The following is a 15,753-nucleotide window of genomic DNA, read 5'->3' as shown; positions in this document are numbered from 1 at the left end:
GAAAATAGATGAAATGGAGCTACATCAACTCATCTGACTTACCGCATACGAGACCGAGTTGCATTGTCAAGGTAGGCTCCAGGGCTCTTTTGTAAAGTGTGCAGCTCATCTATCATTCCCAGTTTACGAACGGATTCCATCTTTTAGTTCATACACCGTCTTTGAACCTGACCGACCCTCAGCCTTTGAAAACCCTAATTCCAGTCTAATAGACTACGCACACCCCCATAGTCATAGTATAGGGCCACGAAGGTCGGCATAGCTCTAATTCTAGTTTCCTTGGAAGTTTCTGTTCCTCGTCAAGATTCGCCTTGTAGAATTCCAAAGAGCTCGGAGTTCCTTTTCGAATTTCCAAAAATAGGCGTTATCACTTCAGGATACCTGCACCAAGGTGGCCGAAAATCAATGATAACAGTTTTCCCGCTAAGGATAACTTCATTGAACTTCCTAAACTTGAGACAGTCCTATACGTCTTCAAATCTAGGCAGTTAAAACTTTTATGTACCCGCTGAAACCGTGACACCCATCGTGGAAAGTAAAAGAAGCTCGGTGAGCGTCGTGAGAGCGGAGGCATAATGCTGTGATGCACTAATATGTTCTTAGCTGCATGAGAGCTAACAAATCAGCGGATTAAATACTCGCGACAAGGTAACGGAAGAATGGAAGGAAGGTGCTGTAAGCCGGTGGGTATGCCCATTGAATGTGTCTGATAGCCAACTAGAGCACGTGAATCTGCACCTGAGGTCGATCTTCCATATCACTAGGGAAGCCTTTGGGGCACGCAAAAGAGCGGTATGAGGATTTTCAGCACTGCCTGGCTTGGGGGAAGTGGCAGTGACACCCGCTAGGTATTTCCTGTTCGGTTTGCTTAAATGGAAAATTGCAAGTGGTTTGCCTTTCGACCTCCAGTACCAACTCCCAAATTATGCGAGATTATGTCACTATGTGACAGCCTATAGAAATCTGCATTAGGAACGGCAAGTGCATCAGCCTGCGTGAAGGTGAACGAAAGCTACGTATATCCAGCTCAGCCACCGAGAGACCGGATAACCTCCGCACTTTCTATCCCGTATTACACTGTCTAGCGAGAATATAGTCGGCGGGAGGCCTGGATATCCGAGCTAAATGGATTCTTCCTATTTAGTGAATTAACTAAAGGCAAATTCCCCGACTTCCGACCAGGAGTATAGCCATCCTATTATTCCCATGTTTGAACTTTGGTGCAGATGTATATAAACACGGTGGAACGGGGTTTATGTACAAGTTATGACGCAGTTATGCCGGTCTGACCGATAGTTCAACTCAGGTGAACAACTACATTAATGCATAGATGTGGTACTATGCCCCAGTGGCTGGCTGAATGACCAATCCACAATTGAGGATCGGACTTCATTGGTGTATCTGACGCATCATTGAGTTATGCAGCAAAGTAACTGTCAAATTGGACATAGATGTCGAATTTCTATTGAAACTATGAATCAGTGATCGACAAGTTCCTCGTTCCGACCGCTTCTTTCAACGTCAAAAGGTCGAGTCAAACATTCTTCATAAATACACCCTATACGTCTATTGCCTCCAGTCACATCGTTATCATGGTTGTCGAGTTGGACACTACCCTCGCGGAATTGTATGCAAACAATGGCCTTCCAGGGCCGATTGTCGTGGACCTCTATCGAACTTACACCCATATTGATCTTCATGACAACTTCCCACGGGAAAGAATGTTTGTCGAGGATGAGGATCCATCTACATACTGTTCCGAAGAAGAAGACCTACCTCGTTTCAAAAAATGGGCCTTGAATTCCAGAACAATCAGGCACTTGCCCATGGTGGGCCCCGCGGACGTGATTCTCTATCTGCCTTACAATTCAAGGGACAATATCGACCGAGCGTTGGACCAATTTCCAAAGCACCAGCGTCCGATGGTCAAATATGTTGATTTGGATAGTCCATGTATGGCAAAGGACCGGAGGATGGCGATAAAAGATAAAAAATTGGTTTATTGGCGGCCTAAATCTTGGATGGTGGGCGAGGACTGCTCAGTACCACCCGAACGCTCATACATGTTGAATGATAAGCGATTCCTCATTCACCCAGAGATCCCCACCCCATCACTGGAGATGGTTTCATTGCTACACGAAGATCAGCGAGATTACTTGGTCAAGCTTCAACTGCCTTTTGGGGTTAAATTCTGCCGGTGCAGCTCGGGTCAAGGCACATATATCGCGACTACCGAGGAAGAAAGGCGGCAAATGCTGGAAGCCGTCCGCCGATATCGTGAGAGGGGAGGAGTAGATATCCAGGTATCTGAGTTCGTTGGCTCCAGAAAACCACACTACGGGGTGAACTTCTTCGTTGGTCGCGACGAAAGTCTGCAACCATGTTTTCTGGGTGCCACGGAGCAGGTTGTCGCCAAGAATGGCGTCTGGGTTGGTGGGGTCATCGATTACCAGGCACAAGGGGACCTCGAGAGACGTCTACGGAACACGATCGCTGTTGTGGCACGCACATTGCAACAGTACTCATACGTGGGCTGGATTGGCATCGATGTTATCTTTGACAGTGATGACCGGCCTTTGGTGGTGGATCTGAATGCTCGTATAGCTGCAGGAATTGGAATTGTCCTTTTCTCGAAGCACTTTATGTCCATGGGGCTTCCTTTTGCTGGGATGGAAACGGTATCATTTACTGGACCAGCTTCAGGAATCTACGCTGCGCTATCTGCGAGTATCGAGTCTGGAAAGGTGATTGTCACTCTGTCAGCGGAAGTCACAGATACCGAGTCTGTTGCCTCGGTGGTCTTCGGCGGTCGTACCCGAGATGATTTGAATGCAGTGGCAGATTGGATTCGGGACGTGCTGCGAACTTGCCTCAACTAAAATGGATGCCAGTCAGGTGAAAATATTAGATTCAATCATCTCGAGTTGCTAGCTGTGTCGACTACAGTTCTCATTACACTATTGTGCCATTGCAATTATTGGCAAAAGTGCATTCTTAGAAAAGGGTTGGAGATTTTGATGACCGAAACTATTTACATACATACATATGTATATAGCTGTTACAGTATAGTTCGGAGAGGAACCCCAGGATTGACCAGACAATGACTATGTACGGCAGTGTCCATAGGTATAACCGCCAGTACGCCATTGGAATAGTTAGACATTCACGTACGACGGGCGGAACCTGCATCGGCCGAAATGTAAATGTTACTTTGTTGGAGATGACCAAGTTCCTGCCTCAGATAGTACGTTGCATGTCAGTTTAATAGTTTGGAAAAAGGTCAATGTTTCCCGATGTACTCGATAAAAGTGTAGATCACAGACCATTTACTGCTGGGATTCTTCACTTTCAGTGATCGTGTCGTGCTACGGTCTGGGCGACGATGACTCGAGCCTCCGTATCAAGGTGAAGAATTCTAAATTGCCCGATGAAGATGGCGACGTGCTCTCTAAATTAATTCTCTCATTCCTAAACGGGTTACAGGTGGTATTGACGAGGATTATCAACCGAGATACCTAGCCTTTCCCACATAGCTTCCACATTCATATCCTCTCGGCCACTGGGGAAGATGTTAGCTTCTGATGGTATCATGCAAGAAGGAAAGGAACTCACTCATCCTTTGGGTTGATCCAAGGCTCTGTCTGACCCTCTGCGGTATTGGGATTGCGGAAAATCACATTGTGTTTCTGAAAAAAGAACAGTTAGCCCAGTCGTGTCTCGGGGGATCTCCACAAAGGCCTGATTGACTTACCATGCCGAGTGTCAAGTGAATGGCGCCAGGTCCTTTAGCAAACGTATCTTCAGCGGCACGGCCTTCAATCAACGCCTGTATGTTCTTCGCAACAACCGCTGCCTGTGCTGAACCTGGCCGAGCCGCCTTTTGGGCACCGGTGTCTGCAATATCACCCACAGCAAACAGGTTCGAATACTGCTCATCCAAGAACTGCATAGTGGGTCTAACGCGAATAAATCCATTATCGGGATTGACGACCGACTCGGCATCCGGGCGAGAAGACTTCAAGTCAGCCACCAATTGGTTATTTGGGGTTTGACCGGTGGCCAAGATGACGAATTGTGTGGACTCGGTGGTGCCGTTTGTGAGCTGAACATCAAAGGTGCTGCCATCGTTGGGGAAACCATTCGGTGGAATGGTGACTCGAGAACCAGTGATGAGTCTGATTCCCAGCTCATCGAATCGCCTCTTAATAAGGTCATGGAGTCCAGAGTGGAAGTTTGGCATCACCCGCGGCCTGGATTGAACCACGGTGACTTCCTTCTCTGGATAATATTCTTTCAAATCGGCCGCCATTTGGACACCGACCGCACCACCGCCGACAATCAAAATTGACTGAGATCTCTTAACTCCGGCTTGATGTTTTTGCAGATATTCGACTGATGATGCCTTATCATCATCGTCCATGGCCGCAGGCTTGGATAGACGGGTGCCGGTCGCAACAACAACATAGTCAAAGGGAACATCTTTTGAGCCCTGCCATTCGCGGTCCAGCTCAATGTGGGTGGGCTTGACCGACAAAACGCGAGCCTGGACTACTCCATGGGAGGAGGGATTGGGCGACGCATTGAATATCCCACTGTACGGAATAAACGCTTTGTGTTCCTGACCCGGAACAATTGCAAACCGAGGCTATGGACCATGTTAACTCTGGAGGTTTACTGCAATGCACGTCCACTGGTACTGAGGTCAACTTACAAAAGTGAAAAGATGGTGGAAGTGGCTATGAGGCTCAGTCAAGAGAACCTGCACAAAGGCATTAGCTTCATCTTTCAAAAGGTAGACCTAAATGGTTACTTACCCGATGTGTTGAAGGCACAATGCGTGCGAGCTCCTGAGCTGTCGTCTGTACTGACATTAGTACATTGTCTGTGTTGGGCAGCAGAGTGAACTCACACGTCCTACGAACGAGCCGCCAACGACAATGATATTCCGAAGCGAGGTTGCCATTTTCAAAGATGAAGTCTGAGGGGAAACTCCAAGGTTACCCAGAAGGACCTTTTTATAAATAGCAGCCCTTTTCGTAATCTGATCAGATTATCAGATTAACTCCGATCAATTTCCCCATTCGGCTAATCCCGAACCACCGGAGTAGTTTATAGCCGCCAAAAAACCGAACGCCACCTCCAAGTCCCGGCATCCGATGTGGAACACGCAAAATGGTCTGGGGGAAGATGTAAGTTGGAGCCGGTTCTCGGATGATGACTGCCGGGCGCGGTGCAGAGAAATTGACCAATAAGAGAGAACTCATCTACATATTATTGTGGACTGGACTACAAGGAGGCCTTTTGATAAGAGAAGGCATAATTGGTATGATATGATTCAACTATCCATGCCCTGGGAACATAATATCCATTCGAAATTTCGGAAAGAACACGGAGATCGTCCATCGAAGCATCATGTGAGGGGAAACCCACTTGGGGAAGATACAATATGACGAAGACCCTGGAACCAGTCTCAAGACTTTCGCCAGGTAGAGAATGCCTGTACCTGCGAGTTCAAATGTTTACGCAGGGTGCCAGGTGATGGTCTTCGTAAGCGGTCCACCCCGATCATAAGTGGCTAGCACGTTGTGGTGATCCAATGCCATAATTCCAGGCCAGAAGCTGGAGGCTGGGGATACAAGGGTTGGAGAGCTCCATTGAACGCGCCCTTCGACTGGTGGGCCAGCGAATACGACCTTGATCGAGGCATTCTTTACCCATTCCACGCGGTTGGAGTCTTCGTCGGTCATGAATATCGTAGCCATGGATCCATCCGCAAAAGAAGCAATCTGGGGAGAGCCTGCATTATGACCCTGTCGTGGGCGGTAAACTTCATGGCGCCAACCCCAGGTCGCGCCGTCATCGTAGGATAGAAGCGCTTCAACACTGAACGGTCCGTATCGGGTGGTCTCGAATACCATGAGAAGAGCCTCGCGACCGTTATCAAAAGTTGGTGCAATGCCGCACATTCCATCGCGAAGTGGATCTTGGTCACCATGCAGACAGGTCGGCTGAGTCCAGGTACTCCCTTGATCCCGCGAGATGACTAGCATGGTACATTGGTTGTTATGCGCGAATTCCTGCGAGAAATAAAGCTGCACTTCGCCCTGGCGTCCAACACGCATGAAGGGTTCCCAAATGCCCAAAGGAGGGCGCTTCTCGGCTGCCTGCGAAGCATACTGCCAGACCCGGCCTCCATCCGTAGACCGGCAGACAGTGATGCGGAAGTGCGTGGGGCCATTCGGACCCGTGTCGTGATTGCGGAAAGCCGCCAGTATTGTTCCCGGAGCCACCTCACACAAAAACATGTTATCCACGTCGCCAGCAGCGCGGGTTACCTCGGAGAAGTCTTCGAACGTGCGGCCGTTATCGGTGCTTTTTGCGACGCGGAGTGAGCGTTGTCCATCGGGGAATCGGGTAAAGGACGAGAGGATAGTGCCGTCGGAGAGCCTGCAGAGACGAGGGTATGTGCCATTGTTGGGAGGTGAAGATAATCCGCGTTCATCGTTGCTCAGGGCTGGTCGGCCCGGAAGTCGGACGGAGGAGCTCTGGTGATGGATATGATCGTTGAGACCTAAGGTATTGAGTATCTTTTGGCCAAAGTGTCCAGGCATTTTGATGTTGGAGATTCGACTGTGTGACAGAATTGAAAGTTGTGCAAGGCTGCAACCTTCTCTGTTAAATCCGTGGGGAGACATCGGGGTATATGACGTCATTCCAAGACCCCATCCTGCTTACTTAATTGTTATATCTGCCTCAGGCGTCAATACTCATCTCGACACGTGACAGGACATGTCAGTGGTCTGTTCATGTTTCCGAAGATGCTGGCTCACACCATCCCTGGAACTAAGCTTTTGGGCAGACGGGCCAATATTCTTTACGAACTCATTTTCCTTCCCTCTCGACCATCTGCAATCGAAATGTCTCCAAATCCGAAACCTAACGTATTGGTAACATATTCGCGGAAAAGGGATCTCAGATAGACGATAGCTAGGAAGCTGACGCTCATGTCCGAATGGAAAGTACAGTGAGTGAGTAGTCAATCATCCACCGATACTTCGGACAGGCATGTTTGTGTTGAGATCTCCCTTATGTCACATGACGTCCCATATGTAGTATGCTCTACTTCCTTCTCCATCTCTGTCTTTTACATAGCTCTGTCATACACAATATCATCATATTGTTTAGCCTTCATGATCTCTGCCAGCCAGTAGATTCTATCAGTTTGCCACTTCTCCCAATTATGGAGGTGGATTCAACAATCTATGCAGGACTGGGAAGACATAGACATCACCATCCTAAGCGGATTCGCTCAACTGGGACCTCCTACAGATCATTGGTCGCATCGTCTTTCACCTTACGACTATGACGCTACATTTATATGCTCGATGGTCCGTACTGGCCTCTCTCAAAAGTTCTTCCATGTAGTTTGGCGCTTAAAGCCGAGGCCACTCCCATCCAGTGGTAGCCGGTCATAGCCAGCTACTTTGGCCTCTATCGAATTGGCCGAGACCGCGGACTGAGTCTTGCAAGAATCCACCATATTGGGTGCCCAGAGGAGCTACCACTTGACGAGGACACTATCTCACTTTCGAACGTTTACAGACGCAAAGCCGGTACCCTCGTGTGAGGAACTGCCTACTTCGTTCACGCAACATGTGATATGAAAGATGGCGACTGGATGTCGAGTCGTCACGGAGAGAGGTAATTGAGTTCAAGGTTAAAGTGCTTGATCAAATTATAAGACAAGCTATTCACGAAATCCAGCCCTCCCAAAGAAAAGAAAAATCGTTCATCATCAGCTTCGAATGTCCAGAATGGTTGTTGCGACATGTTCCCAAAATCATCAAGTCTCCCCTCTATTACTCAAACGATACCTTGACAATCTTTGCGGGCTCGATGAATGAGCCCAAAACAGGCGCAATTTGACCACCGTTGGTGCCAACATAGAGTATTTGCCGGTCTTTGCTCAATCGAACTGAGCTTGGACCTGCCAGCTGGGTAGATACTTGACCGCCTGTAACGAGTGAGATCTGGCCCGAAGGTGTGAGGCGCACAACCGAGTTCTGAGGAGCCGTCGGAATATACGCAACGCCATCCTCGGTCATCTCGACGTTATCTGGTAGGAACCCACTGGCAATAACCTCGAAATCTCCGACAGGGTTGGCCTCCTTGTCCACCTTGACCCTACAATACACCATTTGTGTCGTGCCGGTATAGTAAACATAGTCACCAAGTACTGTCAGGGCATTGACACCCAGAGGAAGACCCTGCCCCTTCGCCGGAGCCATTGTAGTATCATTCAGCGCGACAGAATAGTCTCCTGTCTTGGTATCGACCTTCCATATCACCCCCTTGGGGCTATCGGCAATGAGAACCAAATTCGAACCCCGCGACAGAGTGGCCATGCCATTCAAGGCCCCAGCATCTGGCATTGCGACGATCTCCGAAGCCGTTGGTGATCCCAGCGCACGCGCATTCTCCTCAGAATCGCTCTTGGTGAAATCCAACTTCTGGACCGAGAACGAGGCTGGACCTGGCTGGAAGGTTTTGGCAGAGAAATTGCCCACAACAACTGCGAAGACGTCGTCGTCGATTTCACTGATTCCGAAGCAGCTGGTGACGTTCGGGAAGGAGTAGGCAAGGGTCGCGTTTCCGGTTGTGGTGTCGAAAAGCCAAACTTCGGGGGTATCCAGACGCGTCAAAAGAAGGTTGCCGTCTGATCGGATGACCATATTGTCGATCCATGAGCCATTGTTGGGAAATTGGAAGAGGGTCTCGACCTTCACATTGGGCCTCTCGTTGCGGTAGGGGGTTGCCGATAACTTTGCAGTGTGTTCGAAGAAAGGCCAGGAAGCTAGAGCCACTGGAAGGATAGCTAGGCCGCTGAGCAAGGTGCTGTGGAAGTGCATCCTGTGGGCAATTATTGGATGGTGAAATAAACAACAGTGAGGGATGTCCTGATCAGCTATATGCTATTGCAACACGAGCGCCAATAGGCCAAGGACTTGCACATGCACGGCAACTACACCTCTTATTATTATTATCACTCTGATAATGCGAGAAGACCGTGTTCGACATTCCTCGGCGGAAATGTTTCTGTTGTCCGAGTTCACCCCTACATTCCTGCGCAGCCATGAATTGTCCAGATGCAGGGATTAACAATGAGGCACAGACAGATAGATGAGTGAATGTATGCTTAATGTTCTCGGCCGTCTGGTTGACACTCCAGTGTAATCGTGGTCATAACTACGCGGTGGGTCAAAAGATACGTCGATATCAATATGTTTCAAATATAGAATGAAACGTAACTAGACATATATTCGTGACTCTCGACATCCTCTACTTCCCTTGACATTGCTTTCACAGATGGCTCTGGAATGGTTGACCCTTGGGAAGCTGAGCATAACCGTACATGTTCATTGCAGCCCCGTCTTTCTGCATCTGCTGCGCCCATTCTCCAAGACTTTTCATGAAAACTTCCATATTGGCATCACAGCTCAGATCAATCGGTTCTTCGTCTTGTGCGATCTGCAACATTTGTGCGCCAGCAGCAGGGCTTGTTTTGAAAAAGTCCTGGGGATCGATCTTCTGCTGGATTGCACCTTTCACACTCCCGGAGAGCAGCTCCCTTGGCAAGCGAGGCTCCTGGGTAATGGTGCGGCCAAGACCAACGCCATCAACTGTTTTCAGAGCCTGGACCATTCCAGACGCTGTGCAAAATCCTCCAGTCACATAGCTGCGGGTGCGCTTGAGAGCAGGAGTGATGAGGTCTGCGAATTCCAGGAAGAATGATTCCCGTTTCTGCGAAGACTCCCGCTTGTGCTGGAAGGCACCGGCTTCATATGTTCCGCCAGACAACTCAACAAAGTCAAAGTTGGTCTGGTCGAGGATCTCACACAGTTCCTTTGACTCCTCGGGGGTAAATCCATGTTCTTGGAATTCCACCGAGTTAATCTTAATTCCAATGATAAAGCCGGGATCCGACACTGCTTGGCGAATAGCCTGGGCGATTTCGACAATAATCCGGGCACGGTTGGCCAGGCTCCCACCGTATTTATCTGTCCTCTTGTTCGTCGTCTGGGACAGGAATTGCGCGAGGAGATAACCATGGGCGGAATGCAGCTGAATACCGTCGTACCCAGCCTTTTGCAGGTAGACGGCTACATGCACAAAGCGGCGGATAATATCCTGAATCTCCTCCTCGGTAGCTGCGTGGGGTTTTCCAAATGCGCCGAATTTCTCCATGACCAGCTGGACATCGCTAGCAGAAACCGGGTTTGGTTGCAGCTTCTCAAACGTCTGACGACCGGGATGGCTAACCTGACCAACGATCAAACTTCCGTGCTTCTTGGCAGCCGTGGCCAATTGTTTGAATGCTTCAAATCTTTCACCGCTGAGTGGGTTCTCGAGATCAATGATCATGTTTCCCGGAGACTCGAGCTGGTCATATGCAATCATAATGTTGCCGGTGAGGATAAGTCCAAATTGACCCTCTCCCCAGCGACGGTAAAGATTGATGAGATTCTGGCTGGGAATACCTCGAGCTGAAAGATCCGCCGGAGACCAGGAGGCCATTCGTTCTGTCAGAGCGGCCTTCAAAAAACGATTCGAAGCTTTGCGCTGACTGAATTCGAACTGCAAAGGGGCACCAAGAGGCGATACGTCGACATTTTCGCTGGGAAACCTGGGAGACATAGTGAAAAAGGGTAATATATACTAAAGATGTGTGTGTTCTGGGAGATAAGTTCACATTCAATTGAGGCAAATGGCTTCTTTTATCTGCTAGACCTTCAATCTTGGTCACTAATCCAGTTCCACCCAGTCCCACCGTGGATCGGCAGTCTCTTCGGCCAAAAGTCTATGGAGGGAATGAAGTCCGAGAGTGATCCACTTCATGATATACCTATATTGTAAGCGTCCTGTTGACTGTCCAAGGTTGAAAGGGTTGGGATATCCCGGAATACCCTCTAGACGCTTGGTATTGAGCATATATGCATATCTTGATTTAAACGTGAATTCACGGGGAGTTAACTGCCCGGAAACCATTTCGTGCTTTTTTTTCTTTCTTTTTTTCTTCATTCCAAGTTCTTCTAGTGGATTTGTAATCAGATATATTCCCCCCGGGCCCTAATGTTGGCGTGGCATCTCATTGGCCTGTTCTGTCCAAAATAAGGTCCTTATATGCATAAACTGCCTACATAACTATATGCATCTATATAGTGTGAGTATCTTGTACTCGGTCAAATTCTTGTACCACGGGCTTCAACAGTTACGATCTTTTCTATGGCTCAAGGATTTCTCTTGATTTCTCTTCTACCTCTTCCCTTGATATCTTTGTCCTGATGAGTCTCAAGGGGAGGTAGTCATCGGCAGCATCCGGTATTGTGCACGTCATGCTCAATGCGACGACCTCACAATCTCACGTTGTGACATCAAAGTAATAAAAGAGGATTATTGTGATTATTGGCTTCAACTATTCCAAGTGATAAAGTACAAAATAAGGAAATCAGCTACCATGATGAATACCACGATTGTCGGCAAAACACCGAGTCCATATAACCGAAGAAGCCGAGCCCCACCTTTTCCAGGACAGAAGAATGGCCTCTTGGATATTCAAATATTGTCTGGATTGAAACAGCCGATTCTTCTGTTATCTATGGAAACTGAAAGTACAGATCGGCCACGCACGCGGGCAAAGAAAGCATGCCTGTCATGTAACTCGCGTCGCGTGCGGTGCAACGTGTTAGAGATGCAGCCCTGCCAAAACTGCGTGTCGTGGAATCTCACATGTGAAGTAGGGGTTTCTCGCCGTGGAAAGTAAGCATATCATGGAGAACTGCTCGGATTTATACTCATTCGAGGCAGATATCCCCGCCGAAAGAAAAAGGGATCGGCTCGAACATCCACAACGCCGATTAACACGGCGAATGCGTCGGATTCCCGAGTCATACAGGGACAATTTCCATTACCCGGGCAGACCTCTCAGTACCCGCCGACTCGTCCCGTGACAACGGAGGATGCGATCCATAAAACCGTGTTCCTCGGCGAGTCAAGTCCTCTCACCTGCGTTGTGGACGAAGGGCGACGATCCCCAGACAAGGGGTACGCGTGCAGTATCCAAAAAGGCCGACTTCACTACTCCATTTCTGAGATTAGTGGCGCAACGGAAAGTAGCCAGGATTCACTGGGTCCCCGTCACAAGTTGATACATGAGCGTCTTACCCGTGAAGGGGCCCTTGTATTCCCGTCGCCTGCTGTCTGCGATACGTTACTTCAAGCTTATTTTGACTGGCTCCATCCATGTTTTCCAATTCTCGATCGGGCAGATCTGCAATGTGACTACCAAGATAGCACACTATCACCATTACTCTTTCAGTCAATGCTCTTCATTGGAGTGAGTCTGTGCTCGGATGCGGTTTTGATCACCACGGGGTTTGATAATCGCTACCAAGCGAAAGAAGTCTTTTATCAAAGAGCGAAGGATATCTATGACTCAGGTTGGGAGACCGATACGGTTATAAAGTTGCAATCATTATTTCTCCTAAGCTTTTGGCGTGGAGGCCCAACCGAGGAGCGCGATGTTCGATTCTGGCTTGGAGCTGCCATCAGCCTGGCCCAGAAAAAGGGCATGCATGTCATGTACGCCGTGTGCCTCTTCCTATTGAGTCCGAATATACGCTAACATGCATAGGTCAAAATTGTCCTTCCTCAATACCAAAGACCAAAAGCTCTGGAAGAGAATCTGGTGGGCTTTATATGTACGCGTCTCGTTTCTTAATATTTGCTTATGCGACCCTAAGGTTAACATTGCATCAGGTTCGCGATCAACAAACATCCGCAGCTTTGGGGCTGCCACCTCGAATACGTGATGAAGACTGCCAAGTCGCTGATCTTGAAGCAGCAGACTTTGAGGAAAGCAAGCCTATGGGACCTCCGGAAATATTCCGCACACCACCAGAAGTCCACATTCCCTACGTGATTGGAATGGCTCAACTAGCCAGATTATGTACGATACCTTGGAATAACAGAGTTGCATTTGCTGACAGCTTTATCTCCAGTGCGAGAAATAGTTTGCAGCCAGTATCTACCTGGTCGATCCAAGTTGGACAATGAAGCTAGACCAATGCTCCGCCAACGTTTAATTGATTGGGAGTCACGCCTCCCGAAAGAAATGCAATTCCAAATGCCCATGAGCAGGGAGGCCATGTTCCTAGTTGGCATGCTTCATATGGCCTATAAGTATGTAGTGCCGCGCTAGTACTATTAACCGAAGAGCCCTTTCGGCTAACATCCATACAGCAACTTGTACATTCTCCTGTACCGACCCCTTTTCTTACAACCTCCAGGCCAATCGGCGAATCCAGAAGGAAACGTCGCCCTGGATGCAGCAACACGAAGCACCCGCATTCTCGAGGACATGCTCTCAGAAAATCTGGTCCAACATGGATCAGTTCACTTGTCGGTTCTTCCCACGATCTCTAACGAGACTAAGACTAACACCAAAGCAGAATCACCCACACTTTCTCGGCTTTATGTATACACACCATTCATTTCGGACGCGTCACAGACACAGCCCGCAAGTTGGCAGAACACAGGGCGAAGTTATGCCTATTAGGCTTGAAGGAACTGCAGAAATCATGGGACTTGGAGAACTGGGTCCTGGATCTTTTCTTCCGGTGCTTGGATGATCGTACTGCTCGCGATCTCCGACTAGCCGATCCTGCCCTGCCATCGTCAACACCACAAACAGGGGGTCGGAATGTTGAAATCACACCTGCGTCTCCTGCCAGTGGTCCATATAGACCCCCTTCTCCTAACGCAGGGGACAATCTCTTGGGAACTACCAACCCAATGCCTCACCATAACCCCGGGGAGGAGGCCGCAATTAATATGGACTGGTATGAGCTGTTCAACGTGGAGGGCGATGATGTTATGGGCCTTGCTGGCTCATTATCAAACCCAGACTATCTGAACCCGCAGAACCTCGAGTTTCTGTATCGATTTCTATAGTGATCCAAATTCGGCCACAGTACTAATTTCGATATCCAACTGCGTATTGAACATGTAGATCTGTAGAATTGCTGCCGAAAATGACTCCTTTGGTGATACCGGTGTCCCTTCGAAATGTTGGCGTCTTTGAAACAGAATATGTGATTTTACCTCACAGCAAATGACCAGGTTCCAATTTAGTCTGCACATACTGGCCCTGGCCTTGAGACACTGTTTTAAACGAGCGAACGCAGACAGGTGACATTCGCGCTCAAGGAGGATATGGGGTAAACAGGAACATTAAATGATCTTGTGTGAATTCTTGGGCTCTTATAATATTGACTGTACATGGGATCAATTTGATAAACCCAGCTCCGCAAAAATGGCCTCATTGTGCTCTCCGACCCGTGGAACTGAACCCATCTGAGCGCCATGTCCATCTCTTCCCGCTGAATTGGTTGATCCAGGAGGCAAAAGAGCCGGAATAGCCCCTACAGGGGTTTGAACCTTGGTCCATCGATCTCGTGCCTGAAGCTGAGCATGGCCCCATACATCTTTCATGTCATTGACAGTAGCGTTGGCGATAGATGCTTCGTCCAACCGAGCAATTGTTTCAGTTGTCGTAAACTTCGAGAATGCATCGTGAATAATGGACTTGAGCTCATCCCGATTTTGAGTTCGTTGTGAGTTGCTGGAAAATCTAGGGTCGGTGGCCAGATCTGGTTGTGAGAGGACGCCGTTGCAGAAACTGACCCATTCGCGCTCATTTTGAATGCCCAACATAACCGACTGGCCATCACCAGCTTCGAACGGTCCATAAGGGTAGATGGCTGCATGCGAGGCACCTGCTGGGACTGGACCCGGGGCATTGTCGAATGCATAGTACATGGGGAAGCCCATCCATTCCACCATGCTTTCCAGCATAGAGATGTCAATATGACAACCTTGTCCATCTTTACCACGCTGCAGTAGTGCCGAGAGAATATTGCTGTAGGCGTACATCCCCGCAGCAATATCAGCGATAGAGATACCAACCTTTACCGGCTCTTTTCCAGTGCCCGTGACGGAGAGCATTCCAGCCTCATTTTGAATAAGAAGGTCGTAGGCCTTCTTGTCGCGATATGGACCGTCTTGCCCATATCCAGATATATCGCACACTATAAGATCAGGGTGTTCCCCTTTCAATGCCTCGTGAGAAAGGCCCAGTCGCGCACTGGCTCCTGGGGCCAAGTTCTGAACGAGAACGTCGGCCTTTTCAAGGAGCTTCATCAGGACGGCATGGTCCTTTTCGTGTTTGAGGTCCAGAGCCAAACTCTCCTTAGAACGGTTCGTCCATACGAAATGTGATGCTAGACCACCAACTCGCGTGTCATAGTGTCGTGCAAAGTCTCCAACACCTGGCCGTTCGACCTTGATGACTCGAGCTCCAAGATCGGCAAGCTGTCGCGTGCAAAAGGGCGCAGCAATAGCTTGCTCGAGACTGACCACAGTAACCCCAGCGAGAGGCAGAGGCCTGTTTTTAGCAGCTGGTGTGCTGGAGTAAAGACGCCATGTGAGATGTGATCGTCTTGCAGGTTGAACTGCGCCCGACAGGGCATGGGGCCGGGAGGCAAGTGAGGATAATAATCTCATTCTGGTGTGAACATTGGAACCTGCCGATATTGTAGAATTGGACTTCAGAGACAGCTAGCTGCGTTATATGTATGGAATATTGCTCTGAAGGGTTGAGTTCCTGAATCCCCAAACACTCGGGGGAGAGACCTC

At 48.9% G+C, this 15,753-nt stretch overlaps 7 protein-coding genes across 7 annotated transcripts; 2 read left to right on the top strand and 5 right to left on the bottom strand.

The window, feature by feature from the left end:
- Positions 1-1,592: 1,592 nt before the first annotated feature.
- N7525_011613 (putative solid-state culture specific protein) lies at positions 1,593-2,879 on the top strand (the record flags this gene model as incomplete). The annotated part of the gene is made up of 1 exon (XM_002560394.2): positions 1,593-2,879. The coding sequence occupies one exon, from the start codon at positions 1,593-1,595 to the stop codon at positions 2,877-2,879; it is 1,287 nt and encodes a 428-aa protein (XP_002560440.2).
- Positions 2,880-3,477: 598 nt separating this feature from the next.
- N7525_011612 (NAD(P)/FAD-dependent oxidoreductase) lies at positions 3,478-5,153 on the bottom strand (the record flags this gene model as incomplete). Its single annotated transcript, XM_002560395.2, has 7 exons — positions 3,478-3,559; positions 3,613-3,686; positions 3,752-4,645; positions 4,712-4,759; positions 4,815-4,859; positions 4,910-5,041; positions 5,064-5,153. 7 exons carry the CDS (start codon positions 5,151-5,153, stop codon positions 3,478-3,480), a joined length of 1,365 nt encoding a protein of 454 aa, XP_002560441.2.
- A 366-nt stretch (positions 5,154-5,519) lies between these two features.
- N7525_011611 (sialidase family protein) lies at positions 5,520-6,611 on the bottom strand (the record flags this gene model as incomplete). Its single annotated transcript, XM_002560396.1, has 1 exon — positions 5,520-6,611. The coding sequence occupies one exon, from the start codon at positions 6,609-6,611 to the stop codon at positions 5,520-5,522; it is 1,092 nt and encodes a 363-aa protein (XP_002560442.1).
- Positions 6,612-7,859: 1,248 nt separating this feature from the next.
- On the bottom strand, positions 7,860-8,909 carry N7525_011610 (uncharacterized protein; the record flags this gene model as incomplete). The annotated part of the gene is made up of 1 exon (XM_002560397.1): positions 7,860-8,909. The coding sequence occupies one exon, from the start codon at positions 8,907-8,909 to the stop codon at positions 7,860-7,862; it is 1,050 nt and encodes a 349-aa protein (XP_002560443.1).
- Positions 8,910-9,360: 451 nt separating this feature from the next.
- Positions 9,361-10,695, bottom strand: N7525_011609 (NADH:flavin oxidoreductase/NADH oxidase family protein; the record flags this gene model as incomplete). Its single annotated transcript, XM_002560398.1, has 1 exon — positions 9,361-10,695. The coding sequence occupies one exon, from the start codon at positions 10,693-10,695 to the stop codon at positions 9,361-9,363; it is 1,335 nt and encodes a 444-aa protein (XP_002560444.1).
- A 1,054-nt stretch (positions 10,696-11,749) lies between these two features.
- Positions 11,750-14,010, top strand: N7525_011608 (fungal specific transcription factor domain-containing protein; the record flags this gene model as incomplete). Its single annotated transcript, XM_061215550.1, has 7 exons — positions 11,750-11,817; positions 11,866-12,639; positions 12,692-12,758; positions 12,817-13,006; positions 13,059-13,239; positions 13,300-13,458; positions 13,509-14,010. 7 exons carry the CDS (start codon positions 11,750-11,752, stop codon positions 14,008-14,010), a joined length of 1,941 nt encoding a protein of 646 aa, XP_061068062.1.
- A 333-nt stretch (positions 14,011-14,343) lies between these two features.
- N7525_011607 (CaiB/BaiF CoA transferase family protein) lies at positions 14,344-15,621 on the bottom strand (the record flags this gene model as incomplete). Its single annotated transcript, XM_002560399.1, has 1 exon — positions 14,344-15,621. One exon carries the CDS (start codon positions 15,619-15,621, stop codon positions 14,344-14,346), a length of 1,278 nt encoding a protein of 425 aa, XP_002560445.1.
- Between the last annotated feature and the right edge of the window lie 132 nt (positions 15,622-15,753).

This window comes from Penicillium rubens (genome assembly GCF_028828025.1).
Source record: "Penicillium rubens strain IBT 27055 chromosome Unknown utg000004l_segment0_segment0, whole genome shotgun sequence".
NCBI classification, from domain to species: Eukaryota; Fungi; Ascomycota; class Eurotiomycetes; order Eurotiales; family Aspergillaceae; genus Penicillium; species Penicillium rubens.
This window is presented reverse-complemented; position numbering and strand designations above follow the sequence as displayed.